The sequence below is a fragment of the Alnus glutinosa genome, chromosome 3, assembly GCF_958979055.1.
Source record: "Alnus glutinosa chromosome 3, dhAlnGlut1.1, whole genome shotgun sequence".
Classification (NCBI taxonomy): Eukaryota; Viridiplantae; Streptophyta; class Magnoliopsida; order Fagales; family Betulaceae; genus Alnus; species Alnus glutinosa.
Window position 1 is genome coordinate 16,203,963 of NC_084888.1, and position 13,704 is coordinate 16,217,666.

A 13,704-nucleotide genomic window follows, 5' to 3' on the forward strand; every position below is an offset into this window, starting at 1 on the left:
TTCAAACCGATAAATCGATGTATTCATCGGTTGAAACACATTAAATGTCCTATTTATTCAACAAAACACATTCATTCTAAAAGACAAAGCATTAAAGTGAATGGAACTTGAATAACATATTAATAGAACATCAAATGTACAAATAGCATAACAAGAGTGTGAGTGTTATCAATGGTGAGGTTTCATCCTCAACCTTAGTTGGGAGTTCTAGCCTCTCATGACTAAAAACACCACAAAAGCTTAAAGAAATAGCATAAACTTAAAGGAAACTTAAAAGGAAAGAGTTACAAAATGAAAAACGGTTGCTGAACTAAGCTACAACAGAAGAGAAAATGCTTTAATCTACTGCCCAAATTCGTTGGTTTACAAGAAGGGGATAGCTATGGTTTTATAGAGGGGCATTAGGGTTTGATGGCTATGTAAAAAGACACCTCTACCCCTCTCTAGGGTTCCTCTCTTGGAAGAGACAACCAAAAACATGAATGCAGCATGACCTACTGCAGAAATCAGAGAAACAGGTGCTTTTGGCATGAGAAATGGTTTGATTGGAGTTCTGGTACGATTCTGTATTTTTGCCAATTTTGCAGGGTGCGCTCGAGCCCAATAGGGCTGTACTCGAGCCCACTCAGCTTGAATGTCTTTGTGGCGCATCCTGGTGTGCAGATGGCTGTTGTGCTCGAGCTCAACAGGGCTGAGCTCGAGCCCATTCGCTTAAAGGGTTATTGTGGGCATGTGTGCTCGAGCCCAACAAGGCTGTGCTCGAGCCCATTGCCTTAAAATCTGAATTTTCAGCCTTTTTACCTCAAACCTCCATTTTTCACTTAATGACCTGCAAAATGCTAAAACACCAAAACTAACAAAATACATCAGAAAATAACAAAGCTAAAGACCTAACAAGTGCAAATTAAGGGGTCCAAATATACAATATTTGGCACTCATCATTATACAAACATAAACTAAAATGGGTTTTACGGCCTACATGCAAACTTCCGAATAGATTACAAGCATACACTAAAATTCAGTAGCTACAAGGTCCAATCAACCATAATCCTAGCAAAACAACAATTGTCACAAACAAAAACACCAATAGATGCGTAAGATGCCTTTTGTGTGCTCTAAGGTCCTTCACTTCATGGTCTAGGCACTTCAATTCTTTTCGTAACTCATTCAATAATTCCTTCTCACGGGGAGGTCTCTTTATCGTACCAGAGAAAAAGACTACAACACTCACCTTTCTACCACGAAAGGAAAAAGAATAATAAGTAGGTTGACCACACTGATATGGGCCATTTCAAAACTGATATAGGGCACCATGTACTGACCTTGTGGGCGTCATACCTAACACACCCATATAAGCGCCTCCCAAGATTGGTCGTTGTCCACGAAGTTCTCACAGGAGATCTGTAACACCCCGTATTTTAATATATTAAATAAAATATCTTAAAATTGGATTTATGGTCTAATAAAAATATGAATAGTTGTTCATAAATATTTATTAAGATATGTTCAAAGAGATTAAATGTTTATTGAAAAATATGTATTAGTGTATCGGCATGTTAAAACGGACCATAAACTTTAGAATAACAAAAATAGGGTCAAACAAACTCTGTTTTGGTCGACTCAAAAGCCAGAACGCTCGTCTTGGAGTCCTCTATATGCCTATAAAGTTTTTATAGAAATCAGATTTTTGTAGGTTTGCCGAAACTGTCCGTGAACCTATTGCCCCTGGATTGGAAAGCATGCATGCGTGGCAGCCCAAGATTCTGCTACGATAAGAGATATTTTGATGATGTAATGATTACTTGGGTGTGTCATCAAACTTGCCCTTCAAGATTGGTTTCTAGTCATTGGATTAAACCCAAATTGTGCAATCTTGGCCATCCATTTGTGTATAAATGGCCCTCACTCACACAAAAATTCCCTTAATCTCTCTCTTGGTAGCTTCCCTTCCTTCTCTTCTTTCTTTTCTGTTTTGTTGCAGTAAGAAATCCTCTTGTTGCTTCCCCTTGTTTCTCTTGGATTATAGGATGAAGAAGCCTTGAAATAGAGCTCTTTTAGTCCCTCTTTCTCTTGAATGGTTGCTGGTTTTTATTTGGACAGCAAATCATTTCTTTTCCTGTTTTTGTATCAAAGAACGAAGATATCTCTACCTCTCGGATTGGTACAAGAAAAGAATCAAGGATCTCTCTCTCTCTCTCTCTCTCTCTCTCTCTCTCTCGTTTTGATTAAGGTAGAAATCTCTAAGATCCTCTCTACGTTATCATTTTATTAGTATAAAAGATAAGAAAATGGAAAAGATGTTTTAAAAGATAAGTGGTAGAACGAGATGTGAAAAGGAAAGAACGTTTTAGAAGATAAGAGGTAGAATGGATTAAGAAACGAAAAGAATAACATGTTTTATGATTATATATGTTACAAAATATCCCATAAGATATTTTGAGATATTTTACAAAATATCCTAAAAAGATATTTTAGATATTTTGGATAAGATTCTTATCCTTTAATGTTATAAGTTATGTTTTAAAATAGGGTTTTCAAAGCGGAGTGAATGAATTATAAATCATGCCATTGTGGTGCTCGAGCAAAAGAATCATTTTGGTAATTATTATGAAAAGGGTATTTTGGTAATTTAATAATAAATACAGTTATAATACCCATATGAAATATGTGGCATTATAATTGAAGGATATTATATGCCATTACTATGTCAAAACAATAATAGGATTAAGAAATCAGAAATGAGTATAGGGTTAAAATCTATGTTTAGTGAATTGTACTGATTCACTATTTGCTTGTATTATATATGTATATTGCAGTGATTATATCTGTAGATCAATCTTTGTAGCAAGAAAGAACTATGAGTATTTCTTACTCACTGAGGGTGATACGTGTGGTTTAGTCTTTAGCAATGTAGTGATCTCTGTTTTATTTGATTATATACTAATTGATGTCTGGCATTTAATATGTGTAACATGTTTTGGTTGAGATTATGGATGTGATGCTGTTTGCATGATTATACTGTGGTGTGATATAAGTCTCGATAAAAAGACTGGAGGTTTAAGTACCAAGGCATCAGTGAATTGAGGAGACCAATGGATAAACGAAAGTTTAGGTACCAAGGTATCAATACACTGATAAGACCGACGGATGAACTAAAGGTTGAAGAAATAATAGAGAAAAACAGTGATAGAAGAATGAGATATGTGGTTGACTAATGGTGTGTTAAATTAGCGGAGAAGATAGTGCTAATAATGTGTTAAATTAGCAGAGAAGATAGCGCCAATAATGTGTTAAATTAGCAAAGAAGATAGCGCTAATAATGTGTTAAGAAGATAAGTGGCTATGAGTAGTAAAGAGGTAAAGTAGATGAACCAGCATGATAATATGTGGATATGGTTATGTGAATATGATTATATGTATGTGGATATAACTGTCAACATTTGGATGCATTGTAAATGGTTATATAAATTGGTGTGTCACTATGTGGTTGAGGACTGTTGACTCACTCGACCACAGCATGGTATTGTGGTGTTAACCACAATCACATGCAAGTTTTGCAGGAGTGAAGGCAGGAGCTGCTAGGTTATGGATGAGACTTTTAGTTTGTAGATGTTATATACAATGGTTATGTAATGTTTGTGCCCCATGTTGTACGTATATTGTTAATTGGTTGTATTTTATTATATCAAAACAAATAGTTATTATTTATATATTGAGGTTATTCAGTCAACTCTAATGAGTTATTGTAAAAGAAAAAAAATGTATTCTGCTGTCAATTTATACTCCGATGACGTCGTTGTTGATGTCATAACGATATGTGGAAATCGAAATTTTCACTTACACCTTTTTGTAAAAAGCGGGTTGTTACAAGATCGAACCTCGCAAAAGCAAATCGGTGCAGCCACATCCACATTGACTCCCGCAGACGATGTTGAAGAAGAAGACAGTGAAGGATACCGTAAACCTTAAACAATAACATTGAATAACTTTACCCAAATTCAAAAAATATATATATATATATATCGAAATGGTAGATAAACTGAATGATACCCCAACCTTGTTCAACTTCCCATTGGAGATCTCATCTTCCCTTTCACATTCTCCTTCTCCCACGTCCAAATTTTTTTTCTTCCTCATCATCCTTCTTTAATAATTGAAATTTGCAACTAACTGGGGTATTGCAATCCATCTAATTTCGCATGCTTAGGAGGCTGACATGTTATGTCTGCCACATGGATAATATTTACAATGCAAAATGATGTTGTTTTAGCTGGTGTTGCAATGGCCATATGGCGATTGAGTGAGTCTGACTATCGGTGTAATAAAAGACTTGGACAGAAATATCACAGAGGGACTGATTTGGAATTCACAAACATTCAAGCATTTAAAATCCAAAATTAAAAAGTGATGGATCGATTTCGAATCGCGTGTTTACTCCAGTATTTATCATAGATTTACCCTAATTAATCTTCACTCGATGCTTAGGGATATTAATTGTGTGGTTTAATGAGCAATAAGGAGAGATTTAGGTTTCAGTTTAGGTTTGGGAAGGTTTGGTAACTCTCCATGAACAAAGAATACTAGTCTTAGGGTCTTATGAAAACTGTGGCTTATGAGGCTTATATAGGTGAGAAGAAAACTCATATTAAATCTCACTTAAACCACTAATCTATTGATAAACTAATATTAAAGCCAAAAACTAAGGAAGGGTGTAAAACTAATTAGAGATATTAACAAAACTGTAAGCTAGGTCACAAAAACTAACTAAACAACATAGAACCACTTAAGAAACGAGTTAGGTTGAGGATGTTACCTCTATTGAAAATGAAAGATTAAGAGAGTTCCTTCTCTCTCACCTCCAAAACACTCTCTCACTCTCCCTAAAGGATTTACTGACCGAAATGGGCAGAAATGAGGTGAGAAGGGGCGAGGGTGAGTGTATTTATAGGAAAAGAAATCAAGTTAGATAAGAACGGATCTGGCTTTTGGCGAATGTTTGCCAAGCGTATTGTGAATGTTTGATGTGGTCTTTTATTTACCAAAATATACCAATAATAATTAACCACTCGCAATAGGACGAATCCTTGTAGGATAAGGCTATAGAGAGGGTGTCGAACCTCAAGGAAAGGGTATTGTTATCAAATTTATGAAAATTAAAAATAACTAAAGAAAAAGAAAAGATTGTTGCTTTTGTGATTAACTAAAGTGCATAAAATAAACGTAAAAGATAATTGAAATATAAGAGAGAGAAAGAGTAGAGTATTGACTTTACCGTTATCCGCACATCAATGGTTAACCATATTTAATTAGAGAAATTCAATATATGCATGCTATAAATAAAGAAGAAGTTACCATATTAAAAAATAAGTATAATCCATCTTCGGTTGGCACGGACCGTCCACCTAACCACTAAAATGCGGTACAACCCGTCTTCCCTAGGCATGGATTAGCTACGTTTTTAATAGGATACATACAATCAATGAAAAAGTATAACCCATCTTCGGTTGGTACAAATCATCTACGTAAATTACACTAAACTAGGGTGTAGTACGATTCGTCTTCCCTAGGCATGGCCTATCTAATTCTCTTGATCATAAGTCAATTAAACCCGTTGTATAATCATCATTCTCATAATCACAGAAAATAAAAATAATTTGAGTTCAATAAAGGTAAAAAGCTTCCTAAGACAAGAGAAGAATTCTACCAATATTGATTATGAATTGAAGAACAATCATTAAAAGATGAAGAACAATATCAAATTGTAGCAATTTTCATAATTATACAACCAACATGCATAAACTAAAATTCTCTAAATCAAAATAGAATCAAACCATTGTACTTGGATAGGGCTACATCAATACCCTACAAAGGTTTTTAGCCGTTCATGACGTTGCTGCAATGGCCTCCTGCCATGATTACTTCTCTTCAACACTTCAAGCCTTCAAGAAGTTTTTATCTAAATTTGCTCTAGGTAGCGGTGTGTCTTTCTTCAATGTTTAGAGGCCTATTTATAGAGATTAGGAGAGGCCTAGAAGCTCTTTGAATTCTAGAAAAATCGTCACTTGAGTCTTCTTGTCCAAGTAGGAGATTGAAACTTCAATCCAAGTAGGAAAAGGATTTCAAATTCATCCAAAATTGTGGTCTTTTATTGCGGGACATTTTTGGCATAGTAAACTTCCAAATTAGGGAAAAGCTATTTCTAATATATTTGTTAAATTTTTTTATTAGCTTTCCAACGCCACCAATTTCAATGCAATATAATATATGAGCCAAAAGTTATGATCAAAACACTGTGACATATGCAGAATCCAAATTTGAATCCAATTCGATTTTGACTCTTATTGGATAAATTCCGATTTAATCCTTCACTTGATTTGATTAAACTTAACCGATGTGGTTAAGTTTACCAATATCTTATAGGTCTTCTCAAAGTGTGTTTTAAGCCCAAAATCAATGGAATTAATTGCATCTTTATTTAAAACCTGAAAACAATAAAACAGCACAAAATCAAACAAATAACAATGCTAAGGAATTAACATATGCAAATTAAGGGGCTTGAATGTGCAACATTCGACGCTTATCAATGTTCGTGTAAAATCTAGGGTTGGGCGATTGTCCGGCATACGATCGCGATCATTCGTGGTACGGTCTGACACACACGCTGAATGTGTGAGATGTACCTTCTGATACACAATACAACACGTCAACGATTGTTGTTAGTGGGAACCGCGAACGTTTCTGGTTCGGTCAACTCAAAAAGTCAAAGATGCCAAATTCCTAATTAGGATAATTGTCCTTTGATAATTATACGGGGCACCACAATGCAGGTCCAGACGCATCTAGTCTAGCCATTACCAGGCCGATAACCAAGAGATGGATCTCGCGGCCTATAACTAGGAGAATGATTCAACGACCCCAATAGCTGGCAAGCAACCAGTATCCGAGACAATAAGAGCCTAACGCCTAGAAGCTAGGCACAAGCTGCACTACAAGGCAAGCCTTCCCTCAACCTACGAACGGGAACACCCACGACTAAGAGACTAGGATACAACTACCCCAGTAATGCCCAGAGATCACTATTGATATCTTGGGGCCATGCGAAAGGGGCAAGCCAAGGCACAAGTAAGGGGTGGAAAAATCTGAATACGAAAACTACACTTTGATCCGATTAACACCTAATCGTGTACGACCAGCAGTTTAATTAATTACTTTTTCCTGAAAACGATTCCGCATTCCGATAATAATGCGGTAACCGACACTCTCATTTGGTAGATCCCTGCACAAGTTTCGCTAAAAAGATAATTCCCTTTCACATCTCGTATGAAAAATAATTCAGTTTGAAAAGCGAAGAGCTTTTCCAAACAAAACACATGCCATGTGTTTGATCGTTTCCTTTGTCTACATCATGCATGGGTGTTATATTCTGTACCAAAGGACAAGCTAGCTAGCCAATTAACAGATGGCGCAGGGCACTACGTCCACTAAACAATTACATATGTTGGAATTGTCAACTGATGGCTCCGGGTCATGCTTGACACGAGAATCAAAGGGTAAAGATTAGATTTTCTTTTCTTTTTTAGATATCTTCAAAAACTTGTGATGGTTAAGAGAAATAATTTTTGTACATTATTTGTATATTTTTTGTACATTATTTTTTTAAATTAATCATTAAATTTATAGGACCCATAAAAATTCACATGTAGATCTTACAAATTTAATGATTAATTTTAAAAAATGGTGTACAAAAAATGTACGCATGTAACACATCCCGACAGTTAACGGTGAAAAAGACATTTCATTTAACCTTTGCAGTTCTATATCATGTGCAAAGACTTTACGTACCAACCTAACATGATCATGCAATGGGGCCCATCATGACTTGTGCCAAAGATATGTATTAACACATAACAAAACATTATCCAATTAATTTGCAAAATAAATAAATAAAAATAAATACTGAACCCGGACGTACCTACTGTGGCGGAATTGAAGGTGGTGCTGCCATCGACCACATTCCTACTTGCTGTGATGATGGTAGAAGTTCTCCCATCTCCCAAAAACATGATATTCTTCTTTTTCTTTGTCACATCCACGTTCTCCCTGTATACACCCGCCTTGATCCTAATCACATATCTTGTCTTGCTATTATCTGGCGCAGCCGCCACTGCCGCCGACACAGTCTTGTGGTCTCCACTGCCATCTGCCGCCACCACCAAGTTCGGCGTCACCGAAGACGACTGCAAGAGCCGCCTGTCCGCAACCGACAACCACTCCGGCCATTTTGTTTCATCATCACCATCCACTACGTCCTCCTTCAGCTTCCGGTTCATCGTCTTTCTTTCATTGGCTATATCGGTATCGGTCATGTTCTTGATCATGGCCAGCGCATTACTACACATGCGCTCCACGTGCTCCTCACCCTCTAGCAACACCTCCCGCACGTGCTTATCGGCATCATCGTGCGAGAACCCGTCCAGGCAAGTCTCTTGGTTGGTTATTGCAGAGCTAATTAGGGTTTTGAGGTCATCGGCGTGGAGGGACAAAGACTTTTTGTTGGGGTACTCGTGGAGATCTTCCACGGCCTTGTGGAGCTCATCGAGGGTTTCGTCAATGGTCTCCAGGCAATCATGGAGAGCGGTCTTTTCGCGCTTTGTGAGATTCTTTCTGGTTTTGATCAGCTTCTTGATGATGAAGTAGTTTTTCTCGACAGCTGTGGTTGTGAGGTTCAAGGAAGCTTCTATGACGTCCTTTTGGCTGGACAATTTGGCGGTGGCTCCGGGGACGTTAGCAATAGCTGAGAAGCATAAATCAGGGTACAATGTGCTGCTACAAGAGCTTTTAAGTATGGTATGGGAAGCCGAGTTGTCGGAGTTCTTGCGGGAATTAACTCCGGCAACAACGGCAATAATTGCAGCTACTAGTAATAAGGTTGCGAAAAGAGCCAAGAATAGCTTCTTGCTTTTCTTGGAGACGGAAATGTGTCTTCCAGATCCCAATTTCTCCGCCAAGAATTCCTTGATTTGGGTCATTTTAATGGCGGAAAGAGTGGAAGAGTGTTAAGTAGAGCTAGAACAAGTCACAAGGGAGTTGAAGGATGAGACTGATGATATATATAGAAAAAGCCTAGTCACGCTGTGCCTCACAGACTGTCGTTATAATAATGCTTTCTTTCTTTTTTCATTATTATTATTATTATTTTGGCTTTAGTTAAAGATGAAGAGGTATAAATATTAATTTAATAGACTATTATATAATTATCATAAAATTAAATTGACAAGGTAATTAAAATTACTGTTAGAATAAAAAAAAATGAAAAACTAATTTTTATTATCTCTATTATATTATTTTAATTATATGACCCTAAACAATCATACAATAGTCTATTAATTGTTATTAATTATTGTTGCAATGTGCAAAAATGGCTTGGTATTACAGTAATTATTATTGCAGTGTGCAGGAAATAGGAATGGCTTGCTATTAATTAGACGGTAGTAAAATAATGGATGGCTTTAGTTACGCAACAACTTTTACTTCAATTTTTTTTTTTTTTTTTTTTTCTGAAAAGGTCTTATACTCTTATAAATTAACTGGAAGAATTTTGTTCAGTACAAATAAGCTCAGAGAGAAATTGGGGAAAGGACTCCAACCAGGTTTGCGTGAGCTGCTGTGTAACGGCATGCTTAGCTAAGAGGTGGGCTACGTGGTTGCCTTCTCTCCACGTATGCTTGATAGTCCAATGTGAAAAAGACTTCTGTACGACCTTGGGGTGGTCTCTGGCTTCTGAATGGCCAAGACAGTACTACTAGTGGCTCGGGCGTCTCCTTCCGGCACAAGCTTCGTGACCTGCAGCTCAGAACAAAACTCCACGCCATGACGAGCTGCGATTGATTCTGCAACGGCAGGGTCAGTTACATTATGGGATGGATAGACATCTAGTACCGAGTACGCTTCCATTAATAAAAAAAATTAAATGTAGCAGCATAATTAATAAAAAAAAATAACTTTTTAAATTTTTTAAATTATTATATTAATATAAATGAAAAATAAAAAATGTTAGATATTCAAATTTTTTTTTTTTAAAAAAAAAAATTGATTCTCAAATAATATGTCACAATTCCATGAGAATGTGCAGTCTTTTTTCTTTCTTAAAATCATAAATCACATAAAATTATAACACACCATTTAAAAACCAACTTTAAAAACAAAAAGATTAAGATGTCTCGAAAAAAAAAAAAAGATTCTTTTAACTTCTATTTTGTTGCATGAAATTATTAAAGCCCATGTGAAAGTGGGTTCCAATATGCTTTCCTTCCCCTTTCTTATTATTACGTTTTAGAATTTTCAAATTTTTAAAACACTTTAATATAATTTCCTTTAAATCCTCGAATATTTTAGGCATATAGCTTGCAGCTTGCCCACTAAAAGTCCAGTTTCAGCGAATCAGCATCCTTTCCTTCCTATTTTCTTATTGTTTACTTTTTGTCATTTAAATTTTAAAAACGCTTTTATATTATCTCCTTTTATTCTTTGAATATTTTAGGCATATCCAGCTTGCAACTTGCAAGAGTTTTTTTTTTTTTTTTTTTTTTTTTTTTTTTTTTATAAGCTTGCAAAAGTTTAACAACAAAGGACGGAATGTCTTGTCTTCTTTTATCTTTAATTAATTAATTATTTATTTATCTCTCCTCATCTATAATTACTAAGCATGCATATCTAAGAGCACATTTAAGCATGCAATACAACTTCAAATTATAACCAATAAAATTTAAGGTTAAACATCATTTGCGATGCAAATTAAAATTTAGAGACTAAAAATTAAAATTGCAAAAATTCAAAAATTATAGAAGCACTTAACCCTAAAATTTAAACCACCACAATAGCAACTTTATCAAAAACGAATTACAAACATATAATACAACCAAATCAAAAAAAAAAAAAAAAAAAAAAAAAAAATTTGGAAAAATATCCAAGTTTAATATAGGAAAAATGATCATATTAGTCGTGAGGTTTAGGTATACTTCAAAAAATTATCACAAAGCTCACTTCGGAAAGCTCTATTATCAAATTAATCCTTCCTTCTAATTTTGTTGAAATTCCGTCAATTTTTTTTTTTTCTTACGAAATAAATGAAATAAAAGGGATCATGTTTGTGGCAGAGCGGTGGTGGGCCATCCCTTATGGAGGTTAGCCTCCAAATATTACCAATTTAATTTTTTTTATATATATATTTTTCATTTGAAAGTAAAATTATAAATTTTTCTTTTTTTTAAAAAAAATCCCAGAAAATGTACCAAATTTTATAAAATGATGGATTTGATAGCGGAGGACGAGGTTTAAGATCGTTTTTAAACCCCACAACCAATTTTATTTTTCCAAAAATTTAAAAGTCAAGTTCAAAAATACTCAAGAATTGCTCTAAATCTATGAAATGAAAATAAACAGAGAACAAAAGAAGAAAAAGAAAACATCAGTGAATTAAAATAAAACAGATAAGGGAAAACCAAAAGGGTTGGCCAGAAAAAACCAAAAAAAAAAACAAAACAAAACAGGTAAATAACTAACTATAGAAATTTCCTACAAACTTACAACTTAAGTCTCTAAAATAAATGACAATTATTTTTTATATGTGCTTTTCACATGCTCTTTTAATAGCATTAATAAAAAAAAAATAAAAAATTTCTCACATGTTTAAAAAATAAATATTACTTTTTAAAGGCTAAATTGTAAAAATTGTTAAAGACCCAATTTATAAGAAATTATAAAAAGTACACAATTCTCCTCAAACAACCATCCAACTGATATTGTCTTCTCAAACTACCAATTGTGTCAATCTTCTTCTTAAACTACTAAAAAATATCAATATACCCCAAGACCAACAAAAAGACAAAAATCACATTAAAATATTTTTAAATTAGAAAAAATTTTCCTTATAAATTCAAAAAAAAAATAATTAAAACAAATAATAAGGAAAAAAATAAATGAAAAATAAAAATAAAAAATAAAAAAATTATTTTTTATTTTATTTTTTTAAAAAAAAACGGATTTTTTAAAGTTTTTTTTTTTAATTTAAGAATTCTTATAATTTTACTAAAGGTAATTTTGTCATTGGAAGATTAATTTTTTTGATCGTTTAAGAAGTATGTTGACACAATTGAAAGTATAAAAAGATATTAATGATACAATAATATATATATATATATATATATATATATATATATATATATATATATATATATATATATATATATATATATATATATATTTTCCTATCAAATTTGTATCCAAGAACCAAAGGGTTGACCCACCCACCCACCCTACTAATTCCTAACTCTTCGCCTACATCAAAGACGTTAAAGAAACGAAATTTCACAATCACACAAATCTCCGCGGACATGATGGCTTTTTGGAACCTCTCATTATCAATTTCGAGTTTTTAGTTTATATTTGCCAGCTCAATAAACAAGAAAGGATGACGATAATGATTGTTCATTCTTTTTCACTGTCTTTTTATTAAAATACGAACCGCACGTGCTTTTTGTTACATTGTCTTCCACTCAGACTGACACTTGTTTTTTTTTTTTTCTTTCTTTTTTTTGTTTAAAAAATAAATAAAATTGAAAAAAAAAAAGAAAAAGAAAAATAGCATTTATCTTCTGCTATTAATAATACATACGCACCACAACTGGCAATTGGAGTGTCGGCAGGTGAGAGAAAAAGGACGCCTTCACAAAGAATGGAGGCACAAAATTGTCATTCTCATCCCAATCCGGAAACGCAAAAAGGAAAGACAACTAAAATAAATAACTAAAATGTGAATAGGTTCAACTTTGAAACGCAGCCCACGTGGCTGTCGATGTACATTCGTCAACATTTACGAGCTGATGATGGCCACCTCTGACCAATCATTAAAGCCATCCGCCCTACACGCCATTTTCTGTAATTACTTTTGTCCTTTTTAATTTTTTTTTTCACTTCTTTAAATAAAAAGAAAAAAATTCAAATTCAAAACATTCTAATTTTTTATCACTTCTTATATCACATTAATTTTTATTATTATTATTATTATTCAAATAAAAAAAATATACTACAAAATAATTTTTTTTTTCTTTCTATAAAACAATCATAAACTTTTTAATACTCTATATCACATCAATTATTTCTTATTACTATTCAAACAAAAATTTCACAACATAATCATTTACCAACATATTTTGTTACCCAAAGGTACAATTATTAACATAATTATATATATATATATATTTTAAAAAAAAACTACAAAACCAAACCCTAACCTATTTACATGGTTTTCTAATTTTCTTTTAATAAAAAAGTTAATAGTTGGGTTATGGGGTGGTATATGGTATCTCTTATTTGTTACGATAGTTTCGAGCCCCACACAATGAATTTAAATACTCATCTCTTATGCTATTTCTATATTACTGAAATGATGTGACAGTGTTACCAACTTTTTTTTATTTTTTTTATTTTTTAATAAAAATTGATAAACACTGCTACCTGAGGATTTATAAAAGGATTGTGATTGGGCCACGAAAACGAAAAGAAGATCTATAATCAAAGGGCATGGCTCAAAGGTGAGTCTCTTGTGCCTTTGCCTTTGCTAAATTGGCTTTAGGCCAATCCCTGCTTTTTCTACGATAGAGGATTAGAGGTAGCAGATTCCAGTACGAAAAGGACTCCTCCAAT

General features: G+C 33.8%; 1 protein-coding gene across 1 annotated transcript; it reads right to left on the reverse strand.

Moving 5' to 3' along the window:
- Positions 1 to 7,775: 7,775 nt before the first annotated feature.
- Positions 7,776 to 9,097, reverse strand: LOC133864010 (pectinesterase 3). The gene has a single exon (XM_062300192.1). The coding sequence runs from the start codon at positions 9,027 to 9,029 to the stop codon at positions 7,815 to 7,817; it is 1,215 nt and encodes a 404-aa protein (XP_062156176.1). The 5' UTR covers positions 9,030 to 9,097; the 3' UTR covers positions 7,776 to 7,814.
- Positions 9,098 to 13,704: the final 4,607 nt, after the last annotated feature.

Excerpts from the sequence above, each read along its gene's own strand:
- LOC133864010 (XM_062300192.1), bottom strand. The coding sequence starts at position 9,029 with ATGACCCAAATCAAGGAATTCTTGGCGGAGAAATTGGGATCTGGAAGA.